We start from the raw sequence: 27,880 nt of genomic DNA on the forward strand, positions 1-27,880 counted from the left end.
TGTGTGTGTGTGTGTGTGTGTGTGTGTGTGTGTGTGTGTTAGAGCAGGAGACAGATGATAGGATAAAAATAATTGGTGACTGTAGAGATGGGAGTAACTTGGAGGCAGGAGAGGTTTTGTGTGAGCTAAACGCTGCTTCCTCCCCGCCCCCGCTAACACAAACACACACCGGTGACACAGAATTGCTTGAGGAGGTTTTAACGGTGACCTCTCTAGTTTGGGTTAACTATAGATTTGCACGAGGTTAAAGAAAGCAGCGCAGAGAAATCTGTGTACTCTTTGCTTAGCTGTCCTCTAAGCAGCTGGGGATTCCCAGGGCTAATTGAAACTAGTCTATAAACCTGGATAATGGGGATATGTTTTCTTTACCAGCTCTGTAGATCTGTGGAATTATGGAAAGTAAAATAAAATTCAAGATGATATATAAATGTTACTGCTTCTCCTCCTCCTCTTCCTCAGGTCTCCCTCTTCTCCCTCCGTTTTTTTTTTTTTTTTTTTTTTTTTTTTTGTCTCTCATGACTTTCTGAGCCAGTTAGCAATTATTCAACCTAATCTATCTTTCTTCTGTCTTTTTGCTCATTTTTAAAGTTTGCAAAGTGATAGGTTTCACCATGGTATTTCTACAAATGTGTGTCACACTTTGTTCTAACTCATCCCTCTCTCTTTGTCCTTTCCTGCTAACCTCCTTTTCCTGGTCCTTCTACCCCCCCCCCCCCCATTTCTACTTCTGGCTTTCATGTCACATGTATTCTATTGTCCTCTCTTTTCCCTCTCTTGTAAGGTATCTTCCCTCCTTTCCTGGACCTCTTTCTATGTTAGAATAGTACACACACACACACACACACACACACACACACACACACACACACGAGGAGGTTATCACAGGATCAAATAACTCTATTTTCAGTTTGTTAAGAAATCTCCATACTGATTTCCATAGCTTACAGTCCTGCCAGCAGTGGATAAAAATTCCTCTTTCCTTATAACCTTTTGATCATTTTGTCTTCCCAGAAACTTTTCCATACAATCATTTCCAAGGTTGGTGTTTGTTCTCTCTCTCTCTCTCTAATATACACATATATATGTATAAGTGTGTTTTTACAATTTATTCACTTTATATCCTGATTGTGGCCTCCTCCTTCATCTCCTCCTTGTCCCACCCTCCTTCCTTCTTTTCCCCTATCCATCTTCCATAGTCCGCTGAAAGGGACTTCCCCTACTATCTGACTCTGGCCTATCAAGTCCCATCAGAACTGCCTGTATCCTCTTCCTCTGTGGCCTCGGAAGGTCGCCCTACCACAGGGAGGTGATCAAAGAGCTGGCAACTGAGATCATGTCAGAGAGAGCACATTACTAGGGAATCCATTTGAATACTGAGCTGCCTATGGTCTACATCTGAGCAGGGGGTCTAGGCCCTCTCAGTGCATGGTCCTTGGCTCAACTATGTTCATAGCAGCTTTATTTGTAATAGCCAGAATCTGGAAACAACCTAGACGTCCCTCAACTGAAGAATGGATACAGAGATTTACACAATGGAATACTACTCAGCAATTAAAAACAAGGAAATAATGAAATTTGCAGGCAAATGGTGGGAAAAGATCATCTTAAGGGAGGTGTCCCAGAAAGCAGAAAGACACACACGGTATATACTCCCTTATAAGTGGATATTAGACATATAATATAGGATAAACATACTGAAATCTGTACAGCTAAACAAGCTAAACATCAAGGAGGACCCTAGGGAGGATGCTTCATTCTTATTCAGGAGTTAAACAGGATAGACATTGGAAGAGGAAGAAAACAGAGAACAGGACAGGAGCCTACCACAGAGGGCCTCTGAAAGACTCCACCCAGCAGTGGATCAAAGCAGATGATGAGACTCATAGCTAAACTTTGGGCAGAGCCCAGGGAGTCTTATGGAAGAAGCGAGGAGGTTTAGAAGGACCTGGAGGGAACAGGAGCTCCACAAGGATACCAACAAAACCAACAAATCTGGGCCCAGGGGGTCCTGCAGAGACTGAAGCAGCTGCATTTCATGGAGGCATTTTCTCAACTGAAGTTCCCTGCTTTAGATAACTCTAGTTCGTGTCAAGTTGCCATAAAACTAGCCAGTACAATCACTGTATAGCTCAGGAAAATAGTTTGAGACCAGGCATTGTGATTTCCCTAGCACTGCCTTTTCTGCTTAGTGTTGCTTTGGCTATTTGTGGTTTTTGTGTGTGTCTTTTCCACGTGAACTTTAGAATTTTTTTTTCTAGTTCTGCAAATAATGTTATTGGAATTTAGATGGAGATTGCATTAAATTGGAAGATTGATTTTAGCAATACAGCACTTTTACAGTATTAATTTTGGCAATCTATGATCGTGGGGATTCTTTCCATTTCCTAGTCTATGTTCCAGTTTCTTTTCTCAGTGTGTTAAAGTTTTGATCATAGAGGTCTCTTGTCTCAGATATTGACTTATTTTTTTTCCGTGTTTATACGCCTTTAATCTCCCTTCCTGTTTTATTGCTTTAAGACTTGGAGTACCATATTGACATACGTAATAAGATTTTAAAGGAAACACATAGGTGTGTCATGTTAAGGTATGTCCCTTTTGTCCCTATTTTTTTCATGTTTTTTTTTTTTAAATCATGAAGGTATTCATGATCTTTGTCAAAGGTCTTTTCTGCATTATCGAGATGAGTACATGTGACTTCTCTCCTTAGGCCATTTTCATGCTGAATTAGATTTATTGAGGTATATTTCTATGCTTCTAATATGTATACATTTAAAAATAACATGCAATAAAACTTATCCTATGATGATATATTTCCCTTGTATTAATAGTCAGCTAATATTTAAAGATGGTTATAATTCTGGTTTCTAAATTGAGGTGAAAAAGCATTATAGTCTCAATAATTCTTGATTTCTCTTGGTCATCTACTATATATATATATTTATATCTCTATATATCATATGTATGCATATGATAACAGTCAGTGGAGCAGAGAGAATTTATGTCTTTAGACAAGATTTCCCCCCTCACGTGTCTTTTACTTTCTTATTTTTTTTGTGCAACATGGTCCTGAGGCTTTCTTTTGTCTTGGGGACTCTGGCTCCCTCATGGGAGAACCAGGCAGGAGGAATCTCAGGCATTCCGTGGTTCAGCAGCCCTGAACACTCGAGCTTTATTTTCATACCGCTGTGTTGCACCATCTTCACTATTAAACTTTTGCAAACTGCAGTCTCAATTTGTGAGTTCATCAGGAACTTTTACTGGGGAAATGTCTCTTTTCCCCTGCAGAGCTGGTCTCTGGATAAAGGCAAGAATTCTCTTTGGGTTTATGAGGGGAAATTTCCAAGCTGGAGTTGTGCTCTGCCCCTAGAATCCCAGCACTGTCCTAGAGTCCGGAAGGTTTTGAATTCAGTTAGCCTTGGCTACATAGTAACACTCTGTCTCAAAAACAAACAAACAAACAAACAAACAAACATTCTATTGTTGTGTGAAGGTATCTGCTGTGCAACACCTAGATTTTGTGGCTAAGCAGTGTCCGTCTTGTTGTCTAGGGAAGGCTCTTAGCCACTCCTTTCCTTGGGATTTTTGACAATTTCAGTCAAATTTAGGAAAAGATTCTGTGCTAGGCATTAGAAAAAGAGCCATTGTAGGGAGTTGTAAAGGTCAATAGTAAAAGGTGAAGAGCCAAGGGCTAACAAAAGGTCCAGGGCAGCCTGCCTGCACGGGGGGACACTTCTGCTAAGGAAGGCAGTGTGCTTTGGAAGTCAAGAGTGTGCACACCGGAGCTGGACTGACAGTCAATACGGCAATGGACACGAAGCACTTGAAACAATGTCTGGCATATTCTAAGTGCTATGAAAGCCTTTGATAGGCTTATTGTTATTAATTAATGTTAATAACTATGCCCAGTTTTCTGTTTATCATCAAGAACAGTGTTGTAAGGATATGGGGGAAAAAAACAATGTATTTTCTTAATCTCTTCTCACCACAACACAGAACACTTCTGTGACCCCAGATTGTGTGTTTCCCACAGCGAATCTGAGCAATCAGTTCCCTCAGACTGATTGTTGAGTGCGCTCACTTCATGCTTTGTCTACATGGAGACAATGTCAGACCCCACAGCTGGAGGGGCTCAGTTCCTCAAGACTGCCCTCGCTTTAGATGACGCTTGTGAATAATACTTCTGTTTGAGTATAAAATGGGGTTCCTGCTGCTTTCTGCTTGGTCTGGACTGAGTGTTAGAGAACTTTACAGAACTCCAAAAGGCCCGTGTGTTAAGGAAAGAGTGATCCCTTTGGGTCATTTAATTTAGCCATTTAATTTTGGACGACTCTAAGCACTATCGAAAGAATGACTGTTAAACTCACACTTTCGGGTGACTTTCCTCTGGTATTGGAAATGAAATGAGTGTTAAGCTTATGGTTGGTTGTAGCCCAGTTCTGCCGTGGCTTGAATTGTGTTCTTTCTCCAGTCCGAGTCAGAGTGCCTATTGCTGGAAAGTTGCTATGAGACACACCATCTTTTCCAATGGCTTCGTTTGTGAATGAGGAGATAGGAAGGAGATCAGAAGGTTAGGATTGGCTTCGGCTTTGTATTACACACCCGTCTTCTGCAATCATACCCCTCTACGGCGAAATGTACCCAGTGAGTCTCGCAAAGCACGTCCTTAGGATAGACTTGTCCATTGTCCCCATTGATAGGAAAACAGCAAAATGAGTGCTTGCTAGCTTCTCTGAAATCAGAATTTCATTGACATGGTTTTATCAGAAGATTTTGTTTGATGTTAATGCGTGGACTTTCTCTACTGGGGTAAAAATACAGACTTTCTAAGTATTACTTGAGTCACATGTTTGAAATTTTTCAAATGAAAACTTGAAATTGTATTGTGGAGCTTTGTGAATAGCATATAAATATAATAGACATACATACATGTATGCATCCATCCATACATGTATACATACACATACACATATATGCCCACACATACTGGAATGGCCATAAGCATTATGCTCTTCAGTAAAGGAGTAGGCAGTGACACCTTCCTTATGGCATTGAGTGTAGCCTGGATGAACTATCTGGAAAAGTATGGCAGATCTTCATCGAAACAATAGTGACCTCACATATAGTCCTGCTACCATCCTCCCAATATTCATCTTCATCTGAACACAAACAAGCCTTGTTTAGAACATCCTTTTGTCGGGGAGGGTACCACTTAGCAACCACCCTGACCAGCTTACTTTGTATTGCAGGATGAGTTTTTAAAATTATATGTAAATGACTGGGGACTAAGCAGAGACTAGGGGTTGGGGCTAGGGTAGGGACAGAGGACAGGACAAGGACTGAGAGGGGGAAGAGAGGAAGGCAGGAAAGAATTACCACGTTCTTTAGAGGAGCCTAAGCACTAATGAAATAACACACATACACACTACACACACTACACACACATACTACACACACTATGCACATATCACACACACACACTACATACTCACAAACTACACACACACACACACACACACACACACACACACACTACAGAGTATAGTTAATACAGTATAGTAGCATGCGTACATCTTTCTTCTTCTTACTGTGTGGCAGTTTGAATGTAATGTTCCCCATCAACTCATAGGGAGTGGTATTATTGGAAGTGTGGTCTTGTTGGGATAGGTGTGGACTTGTTGGAGGAAGTGTGTCATTGTGGGTGGGCTTTGAGGTTTCAGAAACTCAAGCCAGACCCAGTGTCACTCTCTTTTCCTGCTGCCTGAGAGGTGTAGAACTCTCAGCTCCTTCTCCAGCACCATGTCTGCCTGGGTGCTACCATGCTTCCTGATAGACAATAAGGGAATAAACCTCCAAACCTGTAAGCCATCCCCAATTAAATGTTTTCCTTTATAAGAGTTGCCATGGTCATGGTGTCACTTCACAGCAATACTTAAGAGACTAAGTAACATTGTTAGGTTTTTGCCAAGACAACTCTTTATGTCTCCATTGACGAGTGTCTACACAAAAATTGATACCTTCAAATGAATGAGTTCAAGATGCCAAAAAACAAAACAAAACAAAAAACAAACCCTGAAAAATGTGTAGAAGTGGCTCTGCTTCCTAGCTCGGGAGCTCCAATTCCCTTTGCATTTGCTTTAAAGCTGATGTGGTAGAGGAAACATTTTCTTTGTTAGAGTTGCTTTCCAAGATTATTATTTTTGAATAACATGCTCACAGATCCTGTCCTCACACTAGCTACATTGCTTGCTAATTGCTTAGAAATGGGAATGGAGCAGGTTTTTTGTTTGTTTGTTTTGTTTTGTTTTTAATTTCATCATGCCTTCCCTACATTATATGAGTTACACCTGTGGATTTTGACTAACGATCCCTGATGAATTAGATATTATTTGAAGGTTTCCATATGAAATAAATTCTGATAATTCTGGAGGGTTGACTCGACACTTACTAGAAAGAAGTAAGGCCTGTAATTCTTCTAAGTGTAACTACTAGGATTGTTATCTAAGTTTCTTCCAAACACAGGCCTGCAGTTAGCTTAGGTCTTGCTTTCCTTTGTATGAGGCCTTTTCCCTAAGCATCCTGGGCTATTCTGTAACCTCCCTACTGGCGTTTCAGCTGATATGCAGAACACTGGCTGCAAATAGGGAGCCAGGCCTGCTTGATTAAGCCACTCTGTGACTTTGAGGCCCTATCATCATCTTGAAACCTTTCCAGCCATTCTCCTCCCCTTCTAGCCTCAGGAACAGATCCAGGTTGCTCATTAATTACATTCTTGAAGCTTGGTACACCGCAGCAAATGCGGTCTCGGGAGGCAGGCTTGCTGTGCAGGCACATGACTAGCCACATCCACAGACGGGAACACCTTGATGGCAGGGTCAGCTGCCTCACAGCCAAAAATGCCAAGGTCAGGTGATCTCATTTCCTTCGCCCTGTATGCGTGCTCTCACAGTACCCACTGTGAGTTCCATAGGAAAATCGAGGCTCAAGGTCACCCACTTCTAATCCTGGGAACGATACCCATGCTGATTACTCATGGCGGCCAAGGAAGGCTCACTTCTATGTGAAAGCAGTGTATTTATCTGTATGTGGAGACACAGACAGCTTTTTGTTCTCTACTCCGCCCTCTCCAATAGTTCAGGGTCTTGTTGTCCGCATTAAATCTCATGAGTTGAGTCGTGCTTTGTCCAAAGCCTATCCCTGCTCAAAGCTCATGTCAACCCTCACCTCTTTCTAGTTTTTGTCCTCACCCCCATCCTCCTCAGATCACACAACTGACACTTAAACACACCCTGTGTCTTCAGTTATTTCGCTCCTTTCCAAACACATTGCCTTCTCGCTCTCGTCACTTTAACACCTGCATAACCCTGGATGAGCCATCTGACCTCCGGTAAGCCCAGATTTCACATCATGACCTTTATTCTTCCACACGCCCCCTCCAGCACGCTGCTCTCAGTGCAGCGCCTCAGCGTTGTGCCTGTGGGAGTGGTTGGTACTGCAGGGTCAGTCTTCCTGAAGACAGGAACGGGGTCTTCCTGTTTAGTACTTATATCAGCTGTGCGTCGTCTAATCATGAAGAGAAGACCAACAGGGGTTCTAGGTCCTTTCCATACATGGTCCTTGGTTGGTGCATCAGTCTCTGCAGCCCCCTTGGGCCCAGATTCATTGTCTTTGTTGGTCTTCTTCTGTAAGAAAGGGAGGAGATAAGGGAGGCATAGGAAAAAGAAAAGGGGTCTGGGGCTCTAGTTCAGTGAAAAACACTTTTGCAGTATGCTTGAGGTCCTGGCTTCAAACACCCACACTCCTAATACACACACACACACACACACACACACACACACACACACACACACACACCCTACCCCTCCACATCCACACAGAAATACACTGAAAATTTTGTGTTCATTTTTGTATCCTGTTTTCCTAATTATTCTTCTCTCTCGGTCACTATCACTGCACCATGTGAAAGGTGCTTAGACTTCTGCACAATACAGCAGGGTGACACTTTTCCTTGAATAGTTTAAATAGCCAGCCACGGTGTCACACACCAGTAATCCCAGCACTCAGGGAGGCTGAAGCAGGCAGATCTCTGTGAGTTTGAGGCCAACATGGTCTACAAAGTGAGTCCAAGACAGCCAAGGCTACATGGAGAAACCCTGTCTCAAAAAACCAAAGAAAAGGGGGGGGGGTAAATAGTCTGTCTCTGAATTTCTCTGTCTGGTGGGGTTGTTGGCATTTACTTTGTCATTTTGATTTTTTGCCCATGAGGATTAAAAATGAAAAAAAAAAAAAAAACCTTAGGGTAGGTATACCTCATTTCATAAGAGTGATCAGCCAGCCAGGTGAGTAAAAGCAGGGTCATTGGTAGCAAGGTTGAGAACCCAGGCCTTTGTTCCTCTAGATACGGCATGGCTGACCCTGAAGACAGTGTAAGCATCACTTACTTGTACCTTTGGAGAGGTGTTAAGGTTTGACTAATATCATCAAATTCTTTCCTAGATCAGTGCAAAGGGATTTTTTTCTCTTTTTATAATTTTTTTCATTATTTATTTGCTTTACATCCTGATTATAGCCCCCTCCCTCATCTTCTTCCAGTCCCACCCTCCTCCCCTCTTCCCCCATCACCCTCCTCTAGTCCTCATAAATGAGGAACCCTCCTCCCCTACCATCTGACCCCACCTTTCAGGTCTTATCAGGACTGGCTGCATCCTCTTCCTCTGTGGCCTGGCAAGGACCCCCCACACACACACCAGGGGTTGGTGATCAAAGAGCTGGCAACAGAGTTCATGTCAGAAAAAGCACCTGCTCCTCTTAGTAGGGAACTCACATGGAGACTGAGCTGCCTATGGTCTGCATCTGAGCAAGGGTTCTAGGTCCTCTACATGCATGGTCCTTGGTTGGTGCATTAGTCTCTGCAGTCCCCTTGGGCCCAGATTTATTGGCTCTGTTGGTCTTCTTATATGGCTAATATCTATTTATAAGTGAGTATATACCATGCGTGTCTTTCTGGTTCTGGGTTACCTCACCCAGGAGGATCTTTTCTTGTTCCATCTAATTTCCTGCAAATTTCATGATTTTCTTGTTTTTCATAGCTGAGTAATATTCCATTGTGTAAATGGACCACAATTTCTGTATTCATTCTTTGGTTGAGAGACATCTAGGTTGTTTCCAAATTCTGGATGTTATGAATAAAGCTGCTATGAGCGTAGTTGAGCAAATGTCCTTATTGAATGATGGGGCATCTTTTGGGTATATGCCCAGGAGTGGTATAGCTGAGTCTTGAGATAGCACTATTCCTAATTTTCTGAGAAAGCACTAGATTGATTTCCAATGGGATTTTTGTTTTTTATAAAGATTCAGGAAAAATAAAATTGTTGACATGACAACACTGTCCTTCCTACCTGGACCCAGACTTGGACTTTCTTTACAGACACTGCTAAATCGGAGCCATGTGCAGGATGAAATTGTGTGCATCATGTGACTAGTTTAACAAATGGGTATTTTAGGCATTCAGAGGGGCTGGGTATGAAAGTCCAGTTCGTTTGCATCCTGCAGGGGTCTGTGGGAGTTCCCGTGAAGAGCACTGCACACCTGGCTCTTTCTTCTGTCTTTATCTCTTCTCTCCCTGATGAGTCATATAGAAATGTGGAGCTTCACTCAGCAAGTTCTGACTCTATTGCTTAGAAGTGTATGGATGTAAGTTAAGTCCCTTAGTCTCCATGAACTTGAGTGATTTCTCCAGGATGTAGGTGATGGCAACTCTGGTTTTTTGTTTTTGTTTTTCTTACAGTATATAGCTCATATATAGCAATATTGTGGAAAGGGATTGGAAGGAGATAAAACGTCTGTTTCTTTTCTAACTCTTCCACCAAATGCGCATCCAACTAATGGACTGTGTTAATTAACAGTTTCTTTTTATCTTCTATAGCAATACACATGCTTTAGTGGTATTAGTGGTTAATAAGGCACTTTGATTTTCCTGTAGAAGATTGCATTCTTCTTGCTACTTGTCCTTTGAGTTTCCAGTATTTGGTTGAGAATCTTTAGCAAAAGAAGTATATAATTATTCCTTTGGGCTCAGCAAAAGAAAAAGAAACCCACCAAGCTGGGCATCATTTTTAGCTCTGAGTTGCTTTTTTTAAAGAACTGTGGCTCAGTTGGTTTGAAACCAATGGAAGCTTCTTGGGGATACATGTAATATATATTTCCAACCTCAGCAAAGATTATGTCAGAGTTCTGAGCAGCTATATATGTTTTCTCCTAATATGGCAAAAGCTTACAGAAACCACTTTCTTGCTTTTTGAGTACAGAAAACATTTCTTGAAGAAATAAAAAAGAAAGTTCTGGCCTTTTGGAACAACATGAAATGCGCGTGGTTCTTTGGTGCAATTTGATACAAGGTCATAGAGTGGCAGACACAGGTCCAGCACTGGGGAATTCTGGGGAGTCAGACATGACGTCTCTTGCTTTCAGGAGAGGTTAGGTGTGTGGAGACTAAGTAATCAGACAGCTGCTCTGTAACACAAAGCCCAGGGAACCATCATCGAAGCAATGCTAAGGTGATTTCTGAGATGGTCTAGCCTCATCTTCCCAAGGAAGGCAGATGTGTGGAAAGGTGGGTAAGCCTTTCAGAAGTTCTGTGTGGACTTGCAGTAGAGGGAGCTGAATATCGGAAAGGAACAGAGGTGTGAGAGGTAGGTGAAAGGCATTGCGTAAGAAAAATGAAGAGGAAGGCTCAGGGGCAGACATGGGTCCCAGTGTAACACCGGAGGCTTGACTGCTGTTTAATGAACATCCGAGGCAGGAGCCTTAAACTGAGAGAGGACCTTAGGTCAGAGAACACCGCTTTACTAGATAAATGTGAAAACTCTGCCAGTGGAGGAGAGGTTTCTCATGGCCACGTGGGTCATGAGGGGGTTGATGGTATCCATATGCCTTTATATAGTTGAGTGTCATGGCCAGGGAGGGTGGCCATCACAATGAAATACAGCATTGATCTTTTGGAGGCAGATTCTCATAGGAACATTTGGTTTGAGATTTATCTCAGGGACTGTACTGTTTGGGCTAATGACCCCAGCATGCCTTTTTGCATATTATTGCCTTTAAAGGAAAGGCCATCTCTCCCTAGAAATGCTCTTTGGTTATTTTTAAACTGTGTGGTAGGGGGAATTGGTGGAATTCCTAAGGTCATCTCCAGCTGTTTTTCTCAAAAAGACCAGCTGAATATTTCATGAGATTTGCTCATTAGGACTTTTATTTATCCTTCTGTGAGGCATTGTACTGGTCTGAGTCAGGGAGATGTGGGGAATAAGTGGAGGGATGGAGTTTGAGGGAAACTGGGCCTGTACCGAGAGAGCTGCCCCTGCTCCCTTTGACATTTAATATTAGCCTTTAATGTAGTTCCGCATAAAGGTGGTCATTTCCCCTACCTTCTCATACACACAAGGAGAGTGTCTTTATGGCAAAGGACCACTCCCTTGGAGGATGGCTGGAAGCTGAAAGTTTAGGGATCAGTTTAGTACGATGCCTGAGCACAAGAATTCCTGACCCAATTACCTGATAGTTAACATCCCGTAACAGCTACCATAACGAAATAGCACTTCTGACTCAAGAATGTTACTCAAAGAACTTTATAGCTATCAAGCCAAATATTCCTTAATACTTCAAGGAGGGTTTCAAACGGTGTTTGATATCTATAGCCACAACACTACCCCTTTTGTATCTTAGGGGTTAATTGAAGGCAGATGAAGAAGGCGTCCTTCATTTCCTCCTCAGGGCTCTTTAACCCTTCTGTTAGCCAAAGTCAAGGGTGTCTGCTTAAAGCTCGTGCTGTGCTAGAAAGCGAATAGGGACACGTAATTGTGCAGCATTTTATTTACAGAATGCCTTTGGCTATGTGGTCTTATTGGCTCCCTGTGCTGTTTCACCAAGGGAGGTTGGCAATGGTGTGTCTCAACTTTAGAGTAGAACAAATGAAACCCCTGAGTAAGTGGTCGGTAAGCTAGTAACGGGGTGACCACATTTCAAACAATGTTTGGGGATTTGAACCTGATGATTTTCTCTTGTGACACTGCCAAGCAGACTGAGAAAAGAGGGACAGTTTTATTTCCTTCTCACCATAGAAGTGGTTTAAGGGATACATTTATTTATTTATTTATCTATTGTTTTATTAATTGCAATTTATTCACTTTATATCCCAGCTGTAGCCCCCTCCCTCGTCTCCTCCCAATCCTACCCTTCCTCCCTCTTCTCCTCCCATGCCCCTCCCCCAGTCCACTGATAGGGGAGGTCCTCCTCCACTTCTATCTGAGCCTAGTCTATCAGGTCTCATCAGGACTGGCTGCACTGTCTTCCTCTGTGACCTGGTAAGGCTGCACCCCCCACCCCTCAGGAGGAGGTACTGAAAGAACAGACCACTGAGTTCATGTCAGAGACAGTCCCTGTTCCCATTACTTGGGAACCCAGTTGGACACTGAGCTGCCATGGGCTACATCTGTGCAGGGGTTCTAGGTTATCTCCATGCATGGTGCTTGGTTGGGTAATCAGTCTCAGAAAAGACCCCTGGGCCCAGATTTTTTTCTCCACAAGCTTCTGTCCCTTCCAGGTCTTTTTATCATTCCCTTCTTTCATATGATTCCCTGCTCTGCCCAAAGTTTGGCTCTGAGTCTCAGCTTCTGCTTTGATACCCTTCAGGGTAGAGTCTTTCAGAGGCTCTCTGTGCAGGAGCCTACCACAGAAATTTGTTGATAAGCTAGGGCCAGATGGAAGGGGGGAGGACCTCCCCTATCAGTGGACTTGGAAAGGGGCAGGGTGGGATTGGGACGGAATGAGGGAGGGGGCTACAGCTGGGAAACCAAGTAAGTAACCTGTGATTAATATTAAAAAAATAAAAATTAATTAAGAAAAAAACTAAGGGATACCTTTTAAAGGAAGGAAATTCTGCCACACATACACCTAAGCATTGAATCTATGCAATGGCTTTTAAAAGATGACAGGTCAGAACAATTTTGTCTCACCAGCTCTGGAACAGTGGCTGTTGTTCGGTGATGTCACAATAACATTGTACAATTATGCTACTGAAAGCAATACTCATTACCCAGCTGGAATAAATAGTGGGCTATAATAACATTAACCAAGGATGGATTCTGAAGATTTCTATTGGAGGGGCATAGGCTGAGAAGAGGGAGGGAGGGTGGGACTGGGAGGAGACAAGGGAGGGGCCCACAGCTGGGACACAAAGTGAACGAATTGTAATAAATAATAATAATTAATATAAAAAATGCTGCACACAGAAATTTCTATTGGGAAATGGCTCAGTGGTAGTGTGCCTGCCACCCAAAGGTGAGGATATGAGTGTGAATCCTTAGCATTACATCAAAACAAAACAAAACAAAACACCAGGTGCACCTGCCCACACTTGCAGTTCCAGGCTGGGGAGCAGGAGACAGGCAGATACCTGGAGCTCACTGGCCAGCTGGTCCAGCTGGAACAGTAATGTCAGGATCAGTGAGCAAAAAAGTAAAGAGAACAACCGAGGAAGATATTTGGTACTGATGTCTGGCTCTTACACACCCCACTACACATGTGTGTTTGCCATACATTCATGAGTGTGCACAGCCACATGGATGCAAAAGAATTCTAGCACTGAGGTTGAAAATAGATCCAGTGTTCTCCTCCTCTGCTCGGAAACACCTGGAGGTGAAGTCATTCTTGTCTAGGTGGGCAGAAAACTTAGAAGAATGCTTCCAACTTTTTAGTACCTTATTTATTACTTAAAAGATTTTTTTCACTGTTATGGGCAAGAAGTAGTTAAAAAAAGAAGTGGAGAAAAGCCTTCCTTTGAAGAGCACGTAAGCCAGAATTGCATTTAAAAGTTACAGTAAGGCTGGTACATTCACTAACGAATAAGTTGCTTTGTTTTTGAGACAGGATTTCTCCGTGTAGCCTTGGCTGTCCTTGGCTGACTTTGTAGACCAGGCTGGCCTTGAAATCACAGAGATCCCCTTGCCTCTGCCTACTAGAGTGATGGGATTACAGGTGTGCACCACCATGCTCGGCAGACTAGTCTTTCGGACCCTGTATGTGCTTTATTCTTCTCAGCAACTAAGTAAGATCAGTATGATGCCTATTTTACAGACAAGTCTGAAGCTCAGGGAAATGAGTGCTGTGGGGGTCTATTCAACTCCAAATACTACCTTCTTTCTTACTCCCTAGGAGAAAGGTAGAAACGTTGCAAGGGCTCAGTGGGAGTGAATATAGCCAGACTGTGGTAGGAGCATTTGTGAAAGGACATGGGCTGTAGGAGCAGTTTCATGGGGGGAGGCATCATCAAGCTAGGACTTGAGAGAGTAGAATGTTTGACTGTATAACACACGAGAGAGGTGTTCTAGATGATGAAAGTGGCATGATCAACCACCAGGCAACGATGTGGAGGGAACGAATGAGGGGTGGGTTGGCTGGGATTCAAGGGATAGGAAGAGGCCTGTGGGAAAGAAGAGGAAAGGTGTTATCTCCAGGATAAAGAGTCTTGCATCTAGGAAGCTCCAGGGGAGGTGATTTCAGTGGTGGGATAGCTCACTCAGAGTGAGGGCTTCTGGGTCTGGATTTATTGGCTTATTTAATAATCCATGACTGATGGAGAAGGAGGCTGGAAGTAGGAGCAGAAGAAGGCTGCGGAGGTTCAGTCCGCTGCACCAGGACAAGGAGAGAAAAGCGCCCAGGTTGGTTCTCACAGTTGCTTTGGAGGATGTATTTAGTTAGCAAGGGGTCTGGGGAGGTGGCTTGAGGAGGGGGCTTGGGGAGGTGGAAGATTGCTTGCCTACAGTGTGTAAGGCGCTGCAAAACAAAACAGAGCAACAACAAAACTCTAAACACTAAACCAAACCAAACCAAACCAAACCGCAGAGGCCTATCCAGGAAACCTGGGATTTAGAGCTCTCACACATACCTGCTCTGCTAAATTCAGTGGCACGAGACACTGCCAGACTGTGAATGAAGTGAGCTGAAAGATCTAAAATCAAAGGGTCAACAGGGTTGAGTTTCTCCTGGGGGTTTTCCTAGTTTTTCCAGCTTCCAGAAACCTCAAAACACACCATTCCCACTGGGTTCTTTGGGGCAGCGCACCCGCACCCCAGCTTCTCTGGTTGTCCTCCCCACTTCACATAATGACCCCACGGTTGTGCTGGCTCTACCTAGATAATCTAGCACAGATAATCTCCCTTTCGCAAGATAATCAAATTTAGAAGATTTTTTTAAAAAGTCTCCTCAAAGACTTTTTGGTGGGGTCTACATGAGTATGCCCATAGAAACGTGTAATTTACTCCCTAAAATGGGGTGGAAGGGTTGGGGAGGAAAAGAGTCTCTTGGGTAAGAGGAAAACCAGTGGCAGCCATGCTTCAGTCAACATGGAAAGGGGGTGGGGAGGTAGTGAAATGTCAGGCCTTCTTGTGGAGGGGTATTCACTATGCCCATACTGTTTTACTTACAGCCAGATGCTCTCCTCACAACCCTGTCTGGTAGGTTTTGCCATCGACATAATGGAGACCAGGACGCTAACCCAGAGTCCTTAGGAGTGTCCCCAAAGACTCACAACAGATCATTCTTCTCTCAAGAGTCTTTTGACTCAAAAGCCAGTATGTTCACCAGCAGCCCACGTCGAGGGCGAAGGGAATGATCCTGGCAGACACTGGATTCCAAAAGCATCTGTTTAGAGGATAAATAGAAGGAAGGGAGACCTTGTACATGGTAGCAACTGCTATAGCTCTGATGGGATGGTCCATGGGCAGAGCAGAGAGATGAGTGGGGACAGAACAAGGGTGAGGAGCCTGAGGTGCCCTGGGCAGTGTAGCTTTTGAGACAAGGATGCTAGTTGTTGCTGTTGGACTGGCAATAGCTTTAGTATCTCCTTAAAATTTGTGTTCTGGATACATCACACTTGTGGAGATACTCCTTCTCAGGGTGCAGGTGTGTGCACTGAACTCGGTCGCACTGCTCCATGTTCTGTGCCTGGGTAGCTTGCTTACTCCATTCTGATATACTAGATTGGAGCAGGGTTTAGATAGGGAAGATGACCAGTTAGTTCAGTGGTCTCCTCTCTCGCCCTACATCATAGTCCCCTGGAACCTGCGACAAAAATCTCCCAGATAGGGGGTCCTACATTTGGCCTGTTACATTAAATTCACTCGGGGTGGGTAGGGGAAGGGAAGAGAATGTTAGTATACAGAGTGAAGATGGGTCTGACTGTTAGCGTTTTATGTTTCTTATTGTACTTTGTTCTGACTTATCCAGCTCTCTATTGCCTCCTCCCATTTCCTCTGAGCATTCTCGATAGAGCCCTGCCTTCCCCCCAAATAGGAGAGCTGGAATTTATGAAGTTTCTCAGGTGATGCAGTAGCTAGCTTTTGGGAACTCCACATTAATCCCTCCGGAGAGAGTCCCCCACCCCCAGCCCGGCTGGGAATGTACATAACTCTACCCAAATGAGGCTTTTAAAGTCTGAGCGAATGGCAGCTCCAGTTGAGTTAACTTCATGTTTCTGGGTTTAATTCCTGCCTAGTTAATGAATCAGCTGGCTCCTCCACTCCCTTCCTTTAACTGTGAAGCCTGAAAAATAATTGAATCTAGAGTTTGTCTATAATTCCCGCTTGCTATCAGTGTGCGGGGGGTTCAGGAATGCTGTGAACTCCTGCCCATCTCATTGAGTAATCTGTTTTTCCACTGAAATGGGATATGCCCTGTAAGAAAAAGAAGTTTTCTTTGAGTGTCCTGGCTCTAATGTTAGGCAGCTGTGCGACCTGACACACTCTCTAACTCCGCCTCTTTGTCTCAGTTTTCTTGTCTGCACAGAGAACCAGTCAGGATTCTACCATGCAGCTGTTACTGTGTGTGGGTGTGGGGGCGTGAGCTCACTCTTGCCACAGCTGAAAAACAATTGGTAGGTAAAGGAATGTGTTCAACTTTTAATCATTGCCGAACTCTTTAGCCCGTTGTCAGCCATTTCTGACCTACTGGGAATCTGTTATAGTGTTCCCAGAGCTGGTCAGACAGACACAGTATTGTGGAGACATTTTAGAAAATGCACATTTCTGGGCATTAGCACCTGCTGTCAAGCTTGATGATCTGAGTTTGATCCCTAGGACGCACATGGTGGAAGGAGAAAAATGACTTCCACAGGTTGTCTTCTGACTTCCACATTTGTGCTTTGGCATGCTACACACACACACACACACACACACACACACACACACACGCACAGAGAGATTAAAATATAGACTCTGCCAGTTGCACAACTGAACCAGAAGAGCTAGAGGTGCAGCAGAGCCTAATCCAAAGGCAATGCTGAGGCTTGAGCTCCCCAGTATAAACTGCTCACTGAAAAGATCTCCAGGTATTAACCCAAACAAGTGCCCAAACCAACTGATGCACAAATCTCAACATAGAAACAGAAGCAGCATGATGAGACAAGCCGTGTGGCTGCTCTAAAAGATGAGCACTCCTTCACCAGGGCTTTAAAAATACAAATGTGGGTAAAATGCCAGATAAAGAATCTAGAAGTGCACATATAAAAACAGCCCAGAGGTTACAAAATGGGCAGATAAATAAGCTTAAGGAAATCAGTCCAGGACCCTCAGAAGGGACAAAGAGGTAAGCGCGGTTCCCGGAGGGCAGGGTAAAATGGAGCCACCATGCGGAGCTGGCTCCTTCCACCCTAGTGGAATAGTGTTCGTCTTCGCAACTGGATATTCAGCGGAGGCCTTTCTGCTGCGAGGGAGACAGCAGGGTTTTGATTCGCTCACTCCAGCCTCAGCTTTCCTTGCACACCTGTGGGTTAATCACTCACCCTTCAATCCACTGTGCGTTAGGAAGCAGCAGCTTTAGGCACGATAGGGCGCGCAAGTGTTACTACCGGGGACGAGAGATCACTGACCGGAACTTGCTTTTATTTTTATTGTATTTCTAGAAGAGCACCATTCCCTCCAACTCAGACATACTTGATTTTGTTCTTCTTCTATTGCCCAGCGGGTTTCCCCCTCCTTTTTCATAGCTTTCATCCTTGATGTCACGGGACTGTCAGAACAATTTGCTTTTCTTCCGAAAACCTCATCATGTGAGAGTCACTGCTAACATGAGTTTCCCTCCCCTTTCTTGGGGCTCGAGGCCTTATCTGATACGCCAACAGCTTTGCAGGAAAACGGAAGGTGGGGTCTGGCTCCCTTTGTGTGACACAGCATGATGGGAAAGAGATTCTATAATTACCCGGGTTTTAACTTGAGTTTTTGTCAGCAAGGTGACTGAGGTCGGGGCTGCAAATCCAGCCTTCCTCTTCGCAATCAGCAAAAGCAAGTGCTGTAATGGTCTCTCTCTCCAACTTAATTTTTGGACAATGACAGGAGGAGCACTCACTTTTATGTATGAGCTATTGCAGGGATGACACATAGGAAATGTCAAACAGTCTGCATTCAAAGCTCCCCAGTTTCCCTTCTGTGTTGCTGTTCCTAGGACTTTGCATGTGCCCTAATTTGGTTTCTGCTGTGTGAACAAAAGCAACTCTGGGAAGAAAAGATTTATTTGGTTTACGTCATGATCACAATTCATCATTGAGGGGAGTCAGAACAGGAGCATGGAGGCAGGAGCTGATGCAGAGAGCCTGGGGGAGTGCTACTTACTGGCCTGCAGTTCTTGCTCATCCTGCTTTCTTATAGAACCCAGGGCCACCTGTATGTATGTGTGTGGGCAGTTCTGTGGCATGGTTCACAGTGGGATGGGCCTTCCTACATAAATAATTAATTAAGAAAATGCTCCTGTAGCCATGTCCACAGGCCAACGGAAGCAAGTTCTCAAAGCTCCTGCCTCCCAGGTGACTCTAGTTTGTGTCAAGTTTACAAAACAAACCATCATATTATGTATCATGTGTCATGGCCTACATCCTTACCAGGGCTTTTTAATAATCTCCTCCAAAGAAAGGAGTTGTAGGACTCGCTTGCCCTACACAAGATTCTTAGACAGGAGTCTTAGACAAGTCATATGACGTTCAAACCACAGTACAACCCCAGAGCTAGAATCCAGGACAACACCGACTTCAATTCTCACTCCTGGCTCCTAAAGCTACGTTTGCATGAAGTAGAAGCTCCACCCCCTCCACCTGGATTTCTTTAATTTCTACAAATACTTTCATCCCTACTGGAGTACACAAATCTCTTAGAAACCCAGCCTTTACCTCATGGTAGCTGGGTGCCAAATGAGTAGAGCGGAGTTTGCGGTGGACTGATGTCTGGTGTGAGAGTCTTGAGTCAGGTGCTAATAGGACATGCCAGAGAATGCCAACCTGCCTTAGAGCTAGAGAAGGTATCTGGTACAGTAAGTAGCAGTTAAGTCAGGACCTGGAAGGACAGAATAGCTTATGCAAAGATCCAATGACAAGAGGAACTACAGGTGTTCAGCAAGGCTGTTATGAAGGGAAAGAGCTTGAGAAAGAAACAAGTGTGGGTTTCCAGGCCATGATAAGGACTTTTCACTTCAGCTATTGGGCCATGAAAAGAAGGCAAAGGGTTTTCAGCTTAGCATAAGTTTTGGTTGGGTCTGAGAATAGAACAATCACTTAGCATCATGCAAAACGTGGATGGGAGGCTGAACACAGGGCTATTTCTGCTCACCGCTGGGATACTTCTGTGAATCAGTTACCTCCATGAATAGAGAAATATTATTTTTTTTACTTCTCCTCCCTACAGAGATCATTACCCTTCTCCTTACAGGGAGGGTGTGGGAAGAGTGCCAGGCACTTTAGAGGGCATAACGCCTTACAGCTGTGGGCCGCTGGTTCCTTTATGCTTAACAAGAGAATGACGGGGGCTGGAGAGATGGCTCCACAGTTAAGGGCACTGACAGCTCAGAGGACCCAGGTTCAAATCCTAGCATCCACATGGCAGCTCACAACTGTCTGTGACTCCAAGATCCAAAACCCACACAGACAAACATGCAGGCAAAACACCAACGCGTATGAAATAAAATTTAAAAAGAGAGAAGAGAATGTGGTCCACTTCATCTTGCCACCTCATTTTGAGGAGTCCGTGCAGGAGTAGGCACTGAATGAGAGGCCAACAGCAGGGCGATCTATTCTGTCAAAGCAATTGGCAAATGCCAGTCTCACTCGATGGCAAAAGCGTTCTTTGGGCTTGCTCACTTTGTTTGTAAAGGCAGAGGACCTACCTCAGCATCATTCTGTGTGGAAGCAGAATGAGCAGCAGGTGTGTTGGAGGCGCCAGGAAGCACCGATTCCCTTCTCCCTCTTCCTGCCCCTCCTTAGTTCCATCTCAGACTGAGAACCAGACCTGCAACAGTCCTTACAACAACCAATGCAGCCTGGCCCACTTCCTCTTTGACTTGCTCTTCCTGTTATCCTGGCTTATTCTGTGGTGCCCTGGCCTTAGCCAATGTGTGGTTGTCACTCCCACCTCAGGGTGCTCTGATATCTTTATGGTATATCTCTTCATCTTTCTCAAGTTTTTTTTTTTTTGTTGTTGTTTTTTCCAAATGTCATGTCAGTGAGGCCTACCCTGAGCAACTCTCCTTTCTCTCACATGATAATTCGGCCTCCTTTTCATCTTTTTCTTCCATAGCACTTGTCACCTTCCTACATGATACATAGTTTAATTATTTAGACCTTAAATTATTTTTTTTTAAGAATGACTGACTTGTATTATTTAATTTGATCAGACTCTTGTCAGGAAGCGCTTTCTGCCTTGCTCTTTGTCACCTTTGTAGTGTGCAGAAGAGTGCCAGGCTCCCAGTTGGCTGAGGAATGATTGAAGCAGTCACCTAGATCCTAGGTAAATGCCACTTGAAATGGTGGGAACAGGCAAGGGTGTGGTACTGAGGAGTCTCAATGGCCCTCTGGGCAGCTTCTTCCAATTGGACTGGATGGAGGCTTCTTACTACCCATCTAGGAAAGGGTTCCAACCCCGTGCTGTGTCAGAAGAATCAGAAAATTACTCTGTCTTGCTAACAGCCTTCCATAAGAGGTGCTTTTGTTTTAACCCTTAAATATCCTTACACATATGCACTGGTTAGCTTGCACTCCTCCCCCTCCCCCGCCTTGGAGCTGTGGAAGCATTTCTGCCTGCGGCAGCCCTTCCCATTCCTACTGTGAAACCACTGAAACTGTTTTTCTCATCCTGTCCCAACTCCTTGAACTTGGAAGCAACCTCTTCCTGAACCAGATGGCAGCACAAGGAAGGCTTCTCCGAGGACACAGTTTGGACACAGTCTAAGTCTCCATTTCCTTGCCAACCTTTGGGATGCAAGGAAGTTGCTGTGTGGGAAGAAAGGAAAGAACTGAGATGGCCGTATCTTCCTGACAGTGTGTGTAGGAATTGACTGATTGACTGCCTGATTCATGCACCATAGTTATTCACATTCAGAGACCCACAGTGAAACAGGGGCCTGCAAGCAATTAAGCACGTGGCCTTGAGTGTCTGTTCTACACATGCAGCTCCAGACTTGTTAAAAGACCCATCTATCTCTAAAGTCTTGCCTTGTGGCATTCTTCAGGTTTCACCCATCTATGGGATGCCTGTAGGAAAATAGGATTCTTACCTCTCTTGTGACTCGGAAGTGCTGACTTGGGATGATGAGATGTTTTGAAACTAGCTTTCTTCCTTTCCCCGGTTTATATGTACATACCAGTAAGTGTTCAGAAATGAAGAAAGACAAGCTTCATTCCCGGCCCAGTGAAGGTCAGAGGGGCAGCTGAGCTATTTTAGTTCTGCCCAGGGTGAGTTCTGCTGCATTGCAGAAGTCAGACCCACACCGGTGGAATGTTCCCCCCTGCGCAGCAGCAAGCACTTAGGATCTCTATTTCCCAAATTTCCTTGACCCCCTCAGTTGCCTCACCCTGATCCTGCTGAATTCTAGCATCACTTTTTAGCCTGGAATTTCTCCACTGCTTAGGGTGGATTGTTAAGCAGTGACAGGCCTCTTTGTATGACCCTCTCTCCGTGGTGTAGAATTGGGTAGAAACATTGACACTTTGACCGTGAGCTCAGGAAGCCGGCAGAACTGGTTTGATCAGCTCAAAAACCAACACCAATGGTCATTTTACGATGCACCACTGAGCAGTGCTGACAGGAATTGCTTCTTCTCATTGACTGGTGTTTGTTGTCTCATGGTCTTCCAGGTTAGGGATGCACTAACAGGACTGTCTCTAAAGATGGCGGTGAGCGTGGCGAGACTGTGTCGAAGGCTGGTCCAGAGAGTGTGCACCCAAGAAATGCTGCTGGAGACACAAGCAAGGAATGTGACTTCCTCCTGAGACCTGCTCATCATCCCATAGACCACGACTACCTCGAGGGACCTTCCTCTTAGGATTTTGATGTCATCTGCCTAAAACTTTTGCAGAGCGCAGACAAATACTTTTTCCACTAAATAAGATAATATTTCATTTTGGCATCCTATAATCATCCTGGTTGCAGTCTTAGCTGTTTTCCCCTGGGGATCCCAAGCCACATTTGTTACCATTGTTATTTTTGTGTACTCCTCACTCCAAAATGATTGACTTAAGCTTCTTGACAGAGGAGGAACAAGATGCTATTTTAAAGGTTCTGCAACGGGATGCTGCCCTGAAGAGGGCTGAAGAGGAGAGGGTCAGGTAAGAGGCCAGAAGAGTACTCGGGTGCGAGGGAAAGAGCTGATCCACAGAAAATAAGGCTCTTTTCTTTTTGGGCATAACTGGGGGTTTGTCTTGCAGCCTAAACTTATCCATTCCAATTTTAGGTTAACTTCCTGGACAGGACCTTTTCTCCTGATGTTTCTTAATTTATCTCTTATATGCCGGCCAGAAATAGGGTCTCAGTTAAAAACTTTAGCTGGGCATGTTGCATGAACCTGTAGTTCGAGCTACTCAGGAGGGGGTGGAAGGACCACTTTAGCTCACAGTTTGAGATCAGTGTGGGTAATACGGTAAGATCCTGCCCCTCAAAACGGAAATGCACCTCCATATGCCTTTGATTCAGTTTTTAAATGAGGCATAGAACTAGGCATGATGGCTCATGTCTGTCTGTAGTGCCAGAGTTTGAGAGGTTGTGTCAGGAGGATTGTCTGGCATTCAAGGCTAGCCTGGATGATCACAGAAAACCCCATCTCTTAAACAAACAAACAAACAAACAAAACAGCAAACGAACTAACAGAAAAGGTACTGGAGAGGTAGTTCAGTCAGGCCAGTGCTTGCCACCTAAGCACAATGACCTGCCAGGCATGGCCACGTGTACCTAGAATCCTCTTGCTGGGAAGGCAGACACTGAGGATCTCTGAGGCTTCCTGGCTAGCCAGCCCAGCTGAATAGGTGGGTGCCAGGTTCAGTGAGAAAACAAGATAGGATGGAGAGAACTTGAGGATGGATACCTGCTGTCAACCTTTGTTCTCCACATGCTCCTGCACAATGTGCCCTAGCCACTCCCGCCCCCAATACCACATATAAAATTTAAAAAACAAAAAAGGAACTCTAGCTGGTAGTTGAGTGGTGTGTGTGTGTGTATGTGTGTGTGTGTGTGTGTGTGTGTATAGGAAAGGGTGAGGGAGGAGGAAAAGAAAGATTGAGATTAAGACAGTGTTGCTGTAAATTCTAGTCTGGCCTCAGGCTCAAGATCTTCCTGCCTCAGACTCATGAGCAGGGAGGGGTCTTACAGGCATGCATTACTATGCCCATCTAACTCTGTATATATTTTTATATTCGCTTTGCTCTCTTGTGTTTTATTTTTTTTTAAAAGAATCATGACCTAAGTTAAATTTTAATTCCTAACAGTTAAAAAATAAGAGAAGTACTTTACAGTGGTGAATACTTTCAGAGCTTCCAGCGTTGGTTATAAGAGAAAAATTAAAAGTGCTCTCCAAACAGGTGAAGCTTGCATTTGACTTGGGTCCTTGAAAGAAAAGTGTCAACTTGACCTACTGTCCTTTTTGAATGGAACCCAAACATTCCCTGACCACATTGCTACCACTTTCACCCATCTCCACAGCAGAAAGTACATTTAGAGCATGATGCTGAATGACAGGACTTAATTAGTCACTGTCCCTTCTAGGGCCTGGGCCCTGCCACCTACTGTCTCTGTAATCATGGGTTTTGAAAGCAGTGAAAGAGTTCCTGAATGTAAGTTAGCAGTATTAGCTTACTGGTTTCCATTCCAGTTTTCCGGAAGGAATAATAAGCCATGCTCTTACTTCCTGGAACACCAGGACTACAAATAATAGATTTATTTGACTAAACATGAATGCTTTATAAAAACAACTCAATTCAAACATTATAGCATGCCTGGTTATTGCTACTGAGGACAGTAAATAAACAGTGTTCATCAAGGTAAAGGGGCTTAATATGCTCATTATTTCTCACGACTGTCCACTCCTTCATGCAGCCGAGCAATGGCGTGTGAGTGATGACCCTAGTTTACTGCATGTGGGAATTTACTTTGTGACAGGTGGGTGACTCTGCAGTAGTGCCCTGTGTCCTTTGGCAGACTCTTCTTGGGTCTGCTGTTCCGGAGGGACCTCGTATGTTTCTCACGGTTCCTGGCACTGCTGTTTTATTGCTGTTGTAAACACACGATAGGAAGAAGCCTAGAGGTGGCAAAAGATAAAAAAAATCTTGTGTCAGCCCTAGATACTAACACTTCTTGGACATCTTTCTAAGTAGACACCAAAAATTTCTCATGGACTTGATCACAGAGGGGGCCAGGACCTTAGGACTAGTGACAGTGAGCACTAGAAAGGGCAGATGGTCACAGGAGTGTGGGCACTACTGAAAAAGCCTCGTTTGATGTGCTCCACACAAGAAGATTCTTGCTCTGCAAGCCATTTGCTCCAAAGCAAAGGGATTTGTAGGGATGACTGTGACTCTGTCCTGTTTCTGGCCCAGGCTCGTTCTCTAGCTTCTAAAAATGATCCTTTTTGGGCTTTGGCTTAACAGCTCCTTCGTAATCCTTCACAGTTTACCTTTCCTCTTCAACCAGTCATGGCTTGACAGCTCTGGCAAGACTTGTTGATCTGCCTCAGTCATTTTACAGACAGATAGGATGGCAAAGGAGGGAGAGAGTTGAGAACGTCCCTCCAGAACTGAGCAATGACAGTTTAGAAATGACACGTGGACCTTGGAGTCATATCCCATCACCAGTAGTTAATCATCTGTGGTTCATGAGGGCAAGTCACTTAACCTTCTTTCTGAGGCTCAGGACCTACAATGACAAGGTCCTGAGGAGGCCAGGGTTGAAAAAGTGCTTCTGAATCTTCCTGGCATGCAAAGGTGATGGGTACATCTGAATCCTTTTTCCCACCACACAGCTTGTGCCTCTCAAGGAGTACAGAGGATGCTGGTTAATAGCTTGATCCTTCCCCAAGCCTCAACTATTTTTAATACAGCAAAATTTAATTGCATATTTTATAAATGAAGAAACTACCCTGGAGAGTGATGTGAATGGTATCCGAAGGATGTTGAAAACATGGCCCCAGCCCTTCAGTGATTTACCATCCTATGGCTGCCTATGTCAATTTAAAGAATTATCAATTGGAAATTTGAAAAAAGTTTAAATTTTGTTCACCATGGTTTTTTTTTTTCATCATGTTAAAAACATGGTTTTACAGCTTCATTTGTCTTTCTTGTTGTCTAAGAGAGACCAGTGATGTATTAATTATAGTTAGCATCATTAGAAAAGTAAACTTGCCACTACTATCTATTCTGTAAGTATGTGGTGTGTGTGTGTGTGTGTGTGTGTGTGTGTGTGTGTGTGTGTGTGTGGTGTGGTGTGTGTGTGTGTGTGTGTGTGTGTGTGTGTGTGTGTGTGTTTGTGTGAATGAAGGCATGTGTGTGTCATGGTATTGCCTTGAGGAAAACCTTCAGTATTGCCCCTCCACTTCGGTTTGTTTTGAGACACGGTCTCTTTTGTGGTTCGCCACGGCAGCTGTCGGGCTAGGTGTCCTGTGAGTGATTCTCCTGTCTTTGCCTCCCATCTTGCAGTAGAAATACAGAGCATGGAGATACGTGCTTCTGGACCCAGTTTTGTGTTGGTTCTGAGGGTTGAAGTCAGATCCCCGTGCTTGTATGGAAAGTGCTTTTCTCACTGAGCCATCTCTCCAGCCCTTTCCCATTCCTCTTTTGTAGCCCTGGCTGGCTTCAAATGGTGGTGATCCTTCTGCCTCAGCTTCTCCTGAGCTGGGATCCCAGTTGTGAATGACTTTCGTATGTTAACCCTTTATGGCATTGGACATGCAACCCATCCCACCCCACAGCCATGGGTACATCAGTGTAGGACTTTTACATCATCTACAAGGCCAGGCGCTGATTCAGAATCCTGGCCGGCGGGGCTATGTGGACAGGTTTACATTCTTACTGAAACAGGTTTGTTACTTTTCATGCATCTAATGCTTTGAGTTGTTCATGTCCAAATTTGTGCAAGACACTTTGGAGATGACGAAGGTTGCATGCTGCCTCCACACTGACTTGATGGATAATAACAATGAGCATCATGCAGGAGACCCGCCCAGGTCCTGAACTGCTCAAGCTTATATAGTGTTAGAAAATGGACTTGGACCCAGGGCAATATCCCCACAGGGTTGCATGTGGGAAGGTAGCCGCTCCAGGCCATTCTTCGTGCCACATCTGTCTTCTGTGCTATTTCTACCCCAGTCATAAGCATTGGGCTCAAGTTACTGGCATCTTGTGTCCCTAACTCCTGAGTGGAGATAGTTGATAGGTTGGCAGAGAGGCAGACATCAAGATAGATGTTTTTCTCTTTCACCCGGCCCTCTGTCCGCCTCTTCCACTCTTGAGGGGAGCATTACTATACATACACATGTGTAATTTTAGACTTCGATGGTTTGAAAATGACACACTGCTGAAGTGGCGTTTCCTGTGCCTTGCGTCACCCTGCCAGCAGGAAATTGCTGCACATGTCTACACCACGCCAGCACCACGTCCCGACCCCAACAGGCACACGACCACATCTACAGCGATGGGCGGTTTTTTTGCAGGTTTCTCAACCGCCACCACATCTTATGAGTCTCAGCTGCCTCTTTAGGATGCTGCTTCGTTTCAAATGAAGGCGGTTCTCATCGAGAAACAGGCTTCCGGGACTTCTGGTGGCGTTTTTCATGAAAGCAAAGCAGAGGGGAACCCGTGTTTGTCCCGGGCTGCGGCATCCAGGAGCCCTTCTCACGTGTTTTCTTTTCTTCTCAGAACAGTGTAGTACAACCCCCTTCACCAGATGGGGAGACAGAGTGGAAGCGAGCAAGCAGCCTGCAAGATGACAGTTTTGCTGATCCAACAGCAAAGCTCATGTGCTTTTCCACTCTGTGCTGGATCTCAGCAGACTGTGGGGCTCTGTGATGTGCCCGCGTCCACTCAAAATGAATTTCTTTTTTAAGGGCCATTTCAATTCACTTTTCTTTCTAGGTCTGTTGGTTTCCAAATTCTTCATCAATGCTTGAGTCCCTTGCTAGAAAGAATGAACCTTAGAATCCAAAGTCTTGCTAGGCTTTCCTGGACAGGAAGGGAGAGCTGAGAGTCAAGCTAACTTCTGGGCCTGGCTCTGTGTTACCCTGGCCAAGTCTCTTCACTTCTCTGGGCCTGAATTATCTTATTTAGAAAATGAGACCACTTTTAAGCCACACAATCTTGTTGTCATCTTTCTCAGAATATAATGTGAAGTAGGAAAGGGAGAGGGAGGGAGAGAGGGAAGGAAAAAGGAGGGAGAGGGGGAGGGAAGAGGCAGACCGACAGACAGACTATGGAGAATGAATCCGAGCATCTCATCTCCTTGACCAGTCTGTGGAGCTTTCCCACTCACATCTGAGTAGGTGGTGTTGGTCACGTCTGCGATGTCAGGCCTTTGTGGCTCATGTTAAGGAG

General features: G+C 44.6%; 1 protein-coding gene across 11 annotated transcripts in view; it reads left to right on the top strand.

Moving 5' to 3' along the window:
- The window catches only part of Sytl2 (synaptotagmin like 2), a 127,858-nt gene that overhangs the window by 42,552 nt on the left and 57,426 nt on the right, over positions 1–27,880 (top strand). For 9 of the 11 annotated variants that reach the window (XM_055623279.1, XM_055623284.1, XM_055623288.1 and 6 more), the window contains exon 2: positions 22,166–22,636. The exons of 1 other annotated variant lie outside the window; for it this stretch is intronic. In XM_055623279.1, the coding sequence (XP_055479254.1) occupies positions 22,536–22,636 (101 nt within the window). In that variant the 5' untranslated portion in view covers positions 22,166–22,535. Of the gene's footprint in view, positions 1–16,875; positions 16,928–22,165; positions 22,637–27,880 lie in introns of those variants that run through there. One more of the 11 variants, XM_055623277.1, reaches the window with a different exon arrangement.

Source organism: Psammomys obesus, unplaced genomic scaffold, assembly GCF_907164565.1.
Source record: "Psammomys obesus unplaced genomic scaffold, mPsaObe1.curated_primary_1811, whole genome shotgun sequence".
In the NCBI taxonomy this organism is placed as follows: Eukaryota; Metazoa; Chordata; class Mammalia; order Rodentia; family Muridae; genus Psammomys; species Psammomys obesus.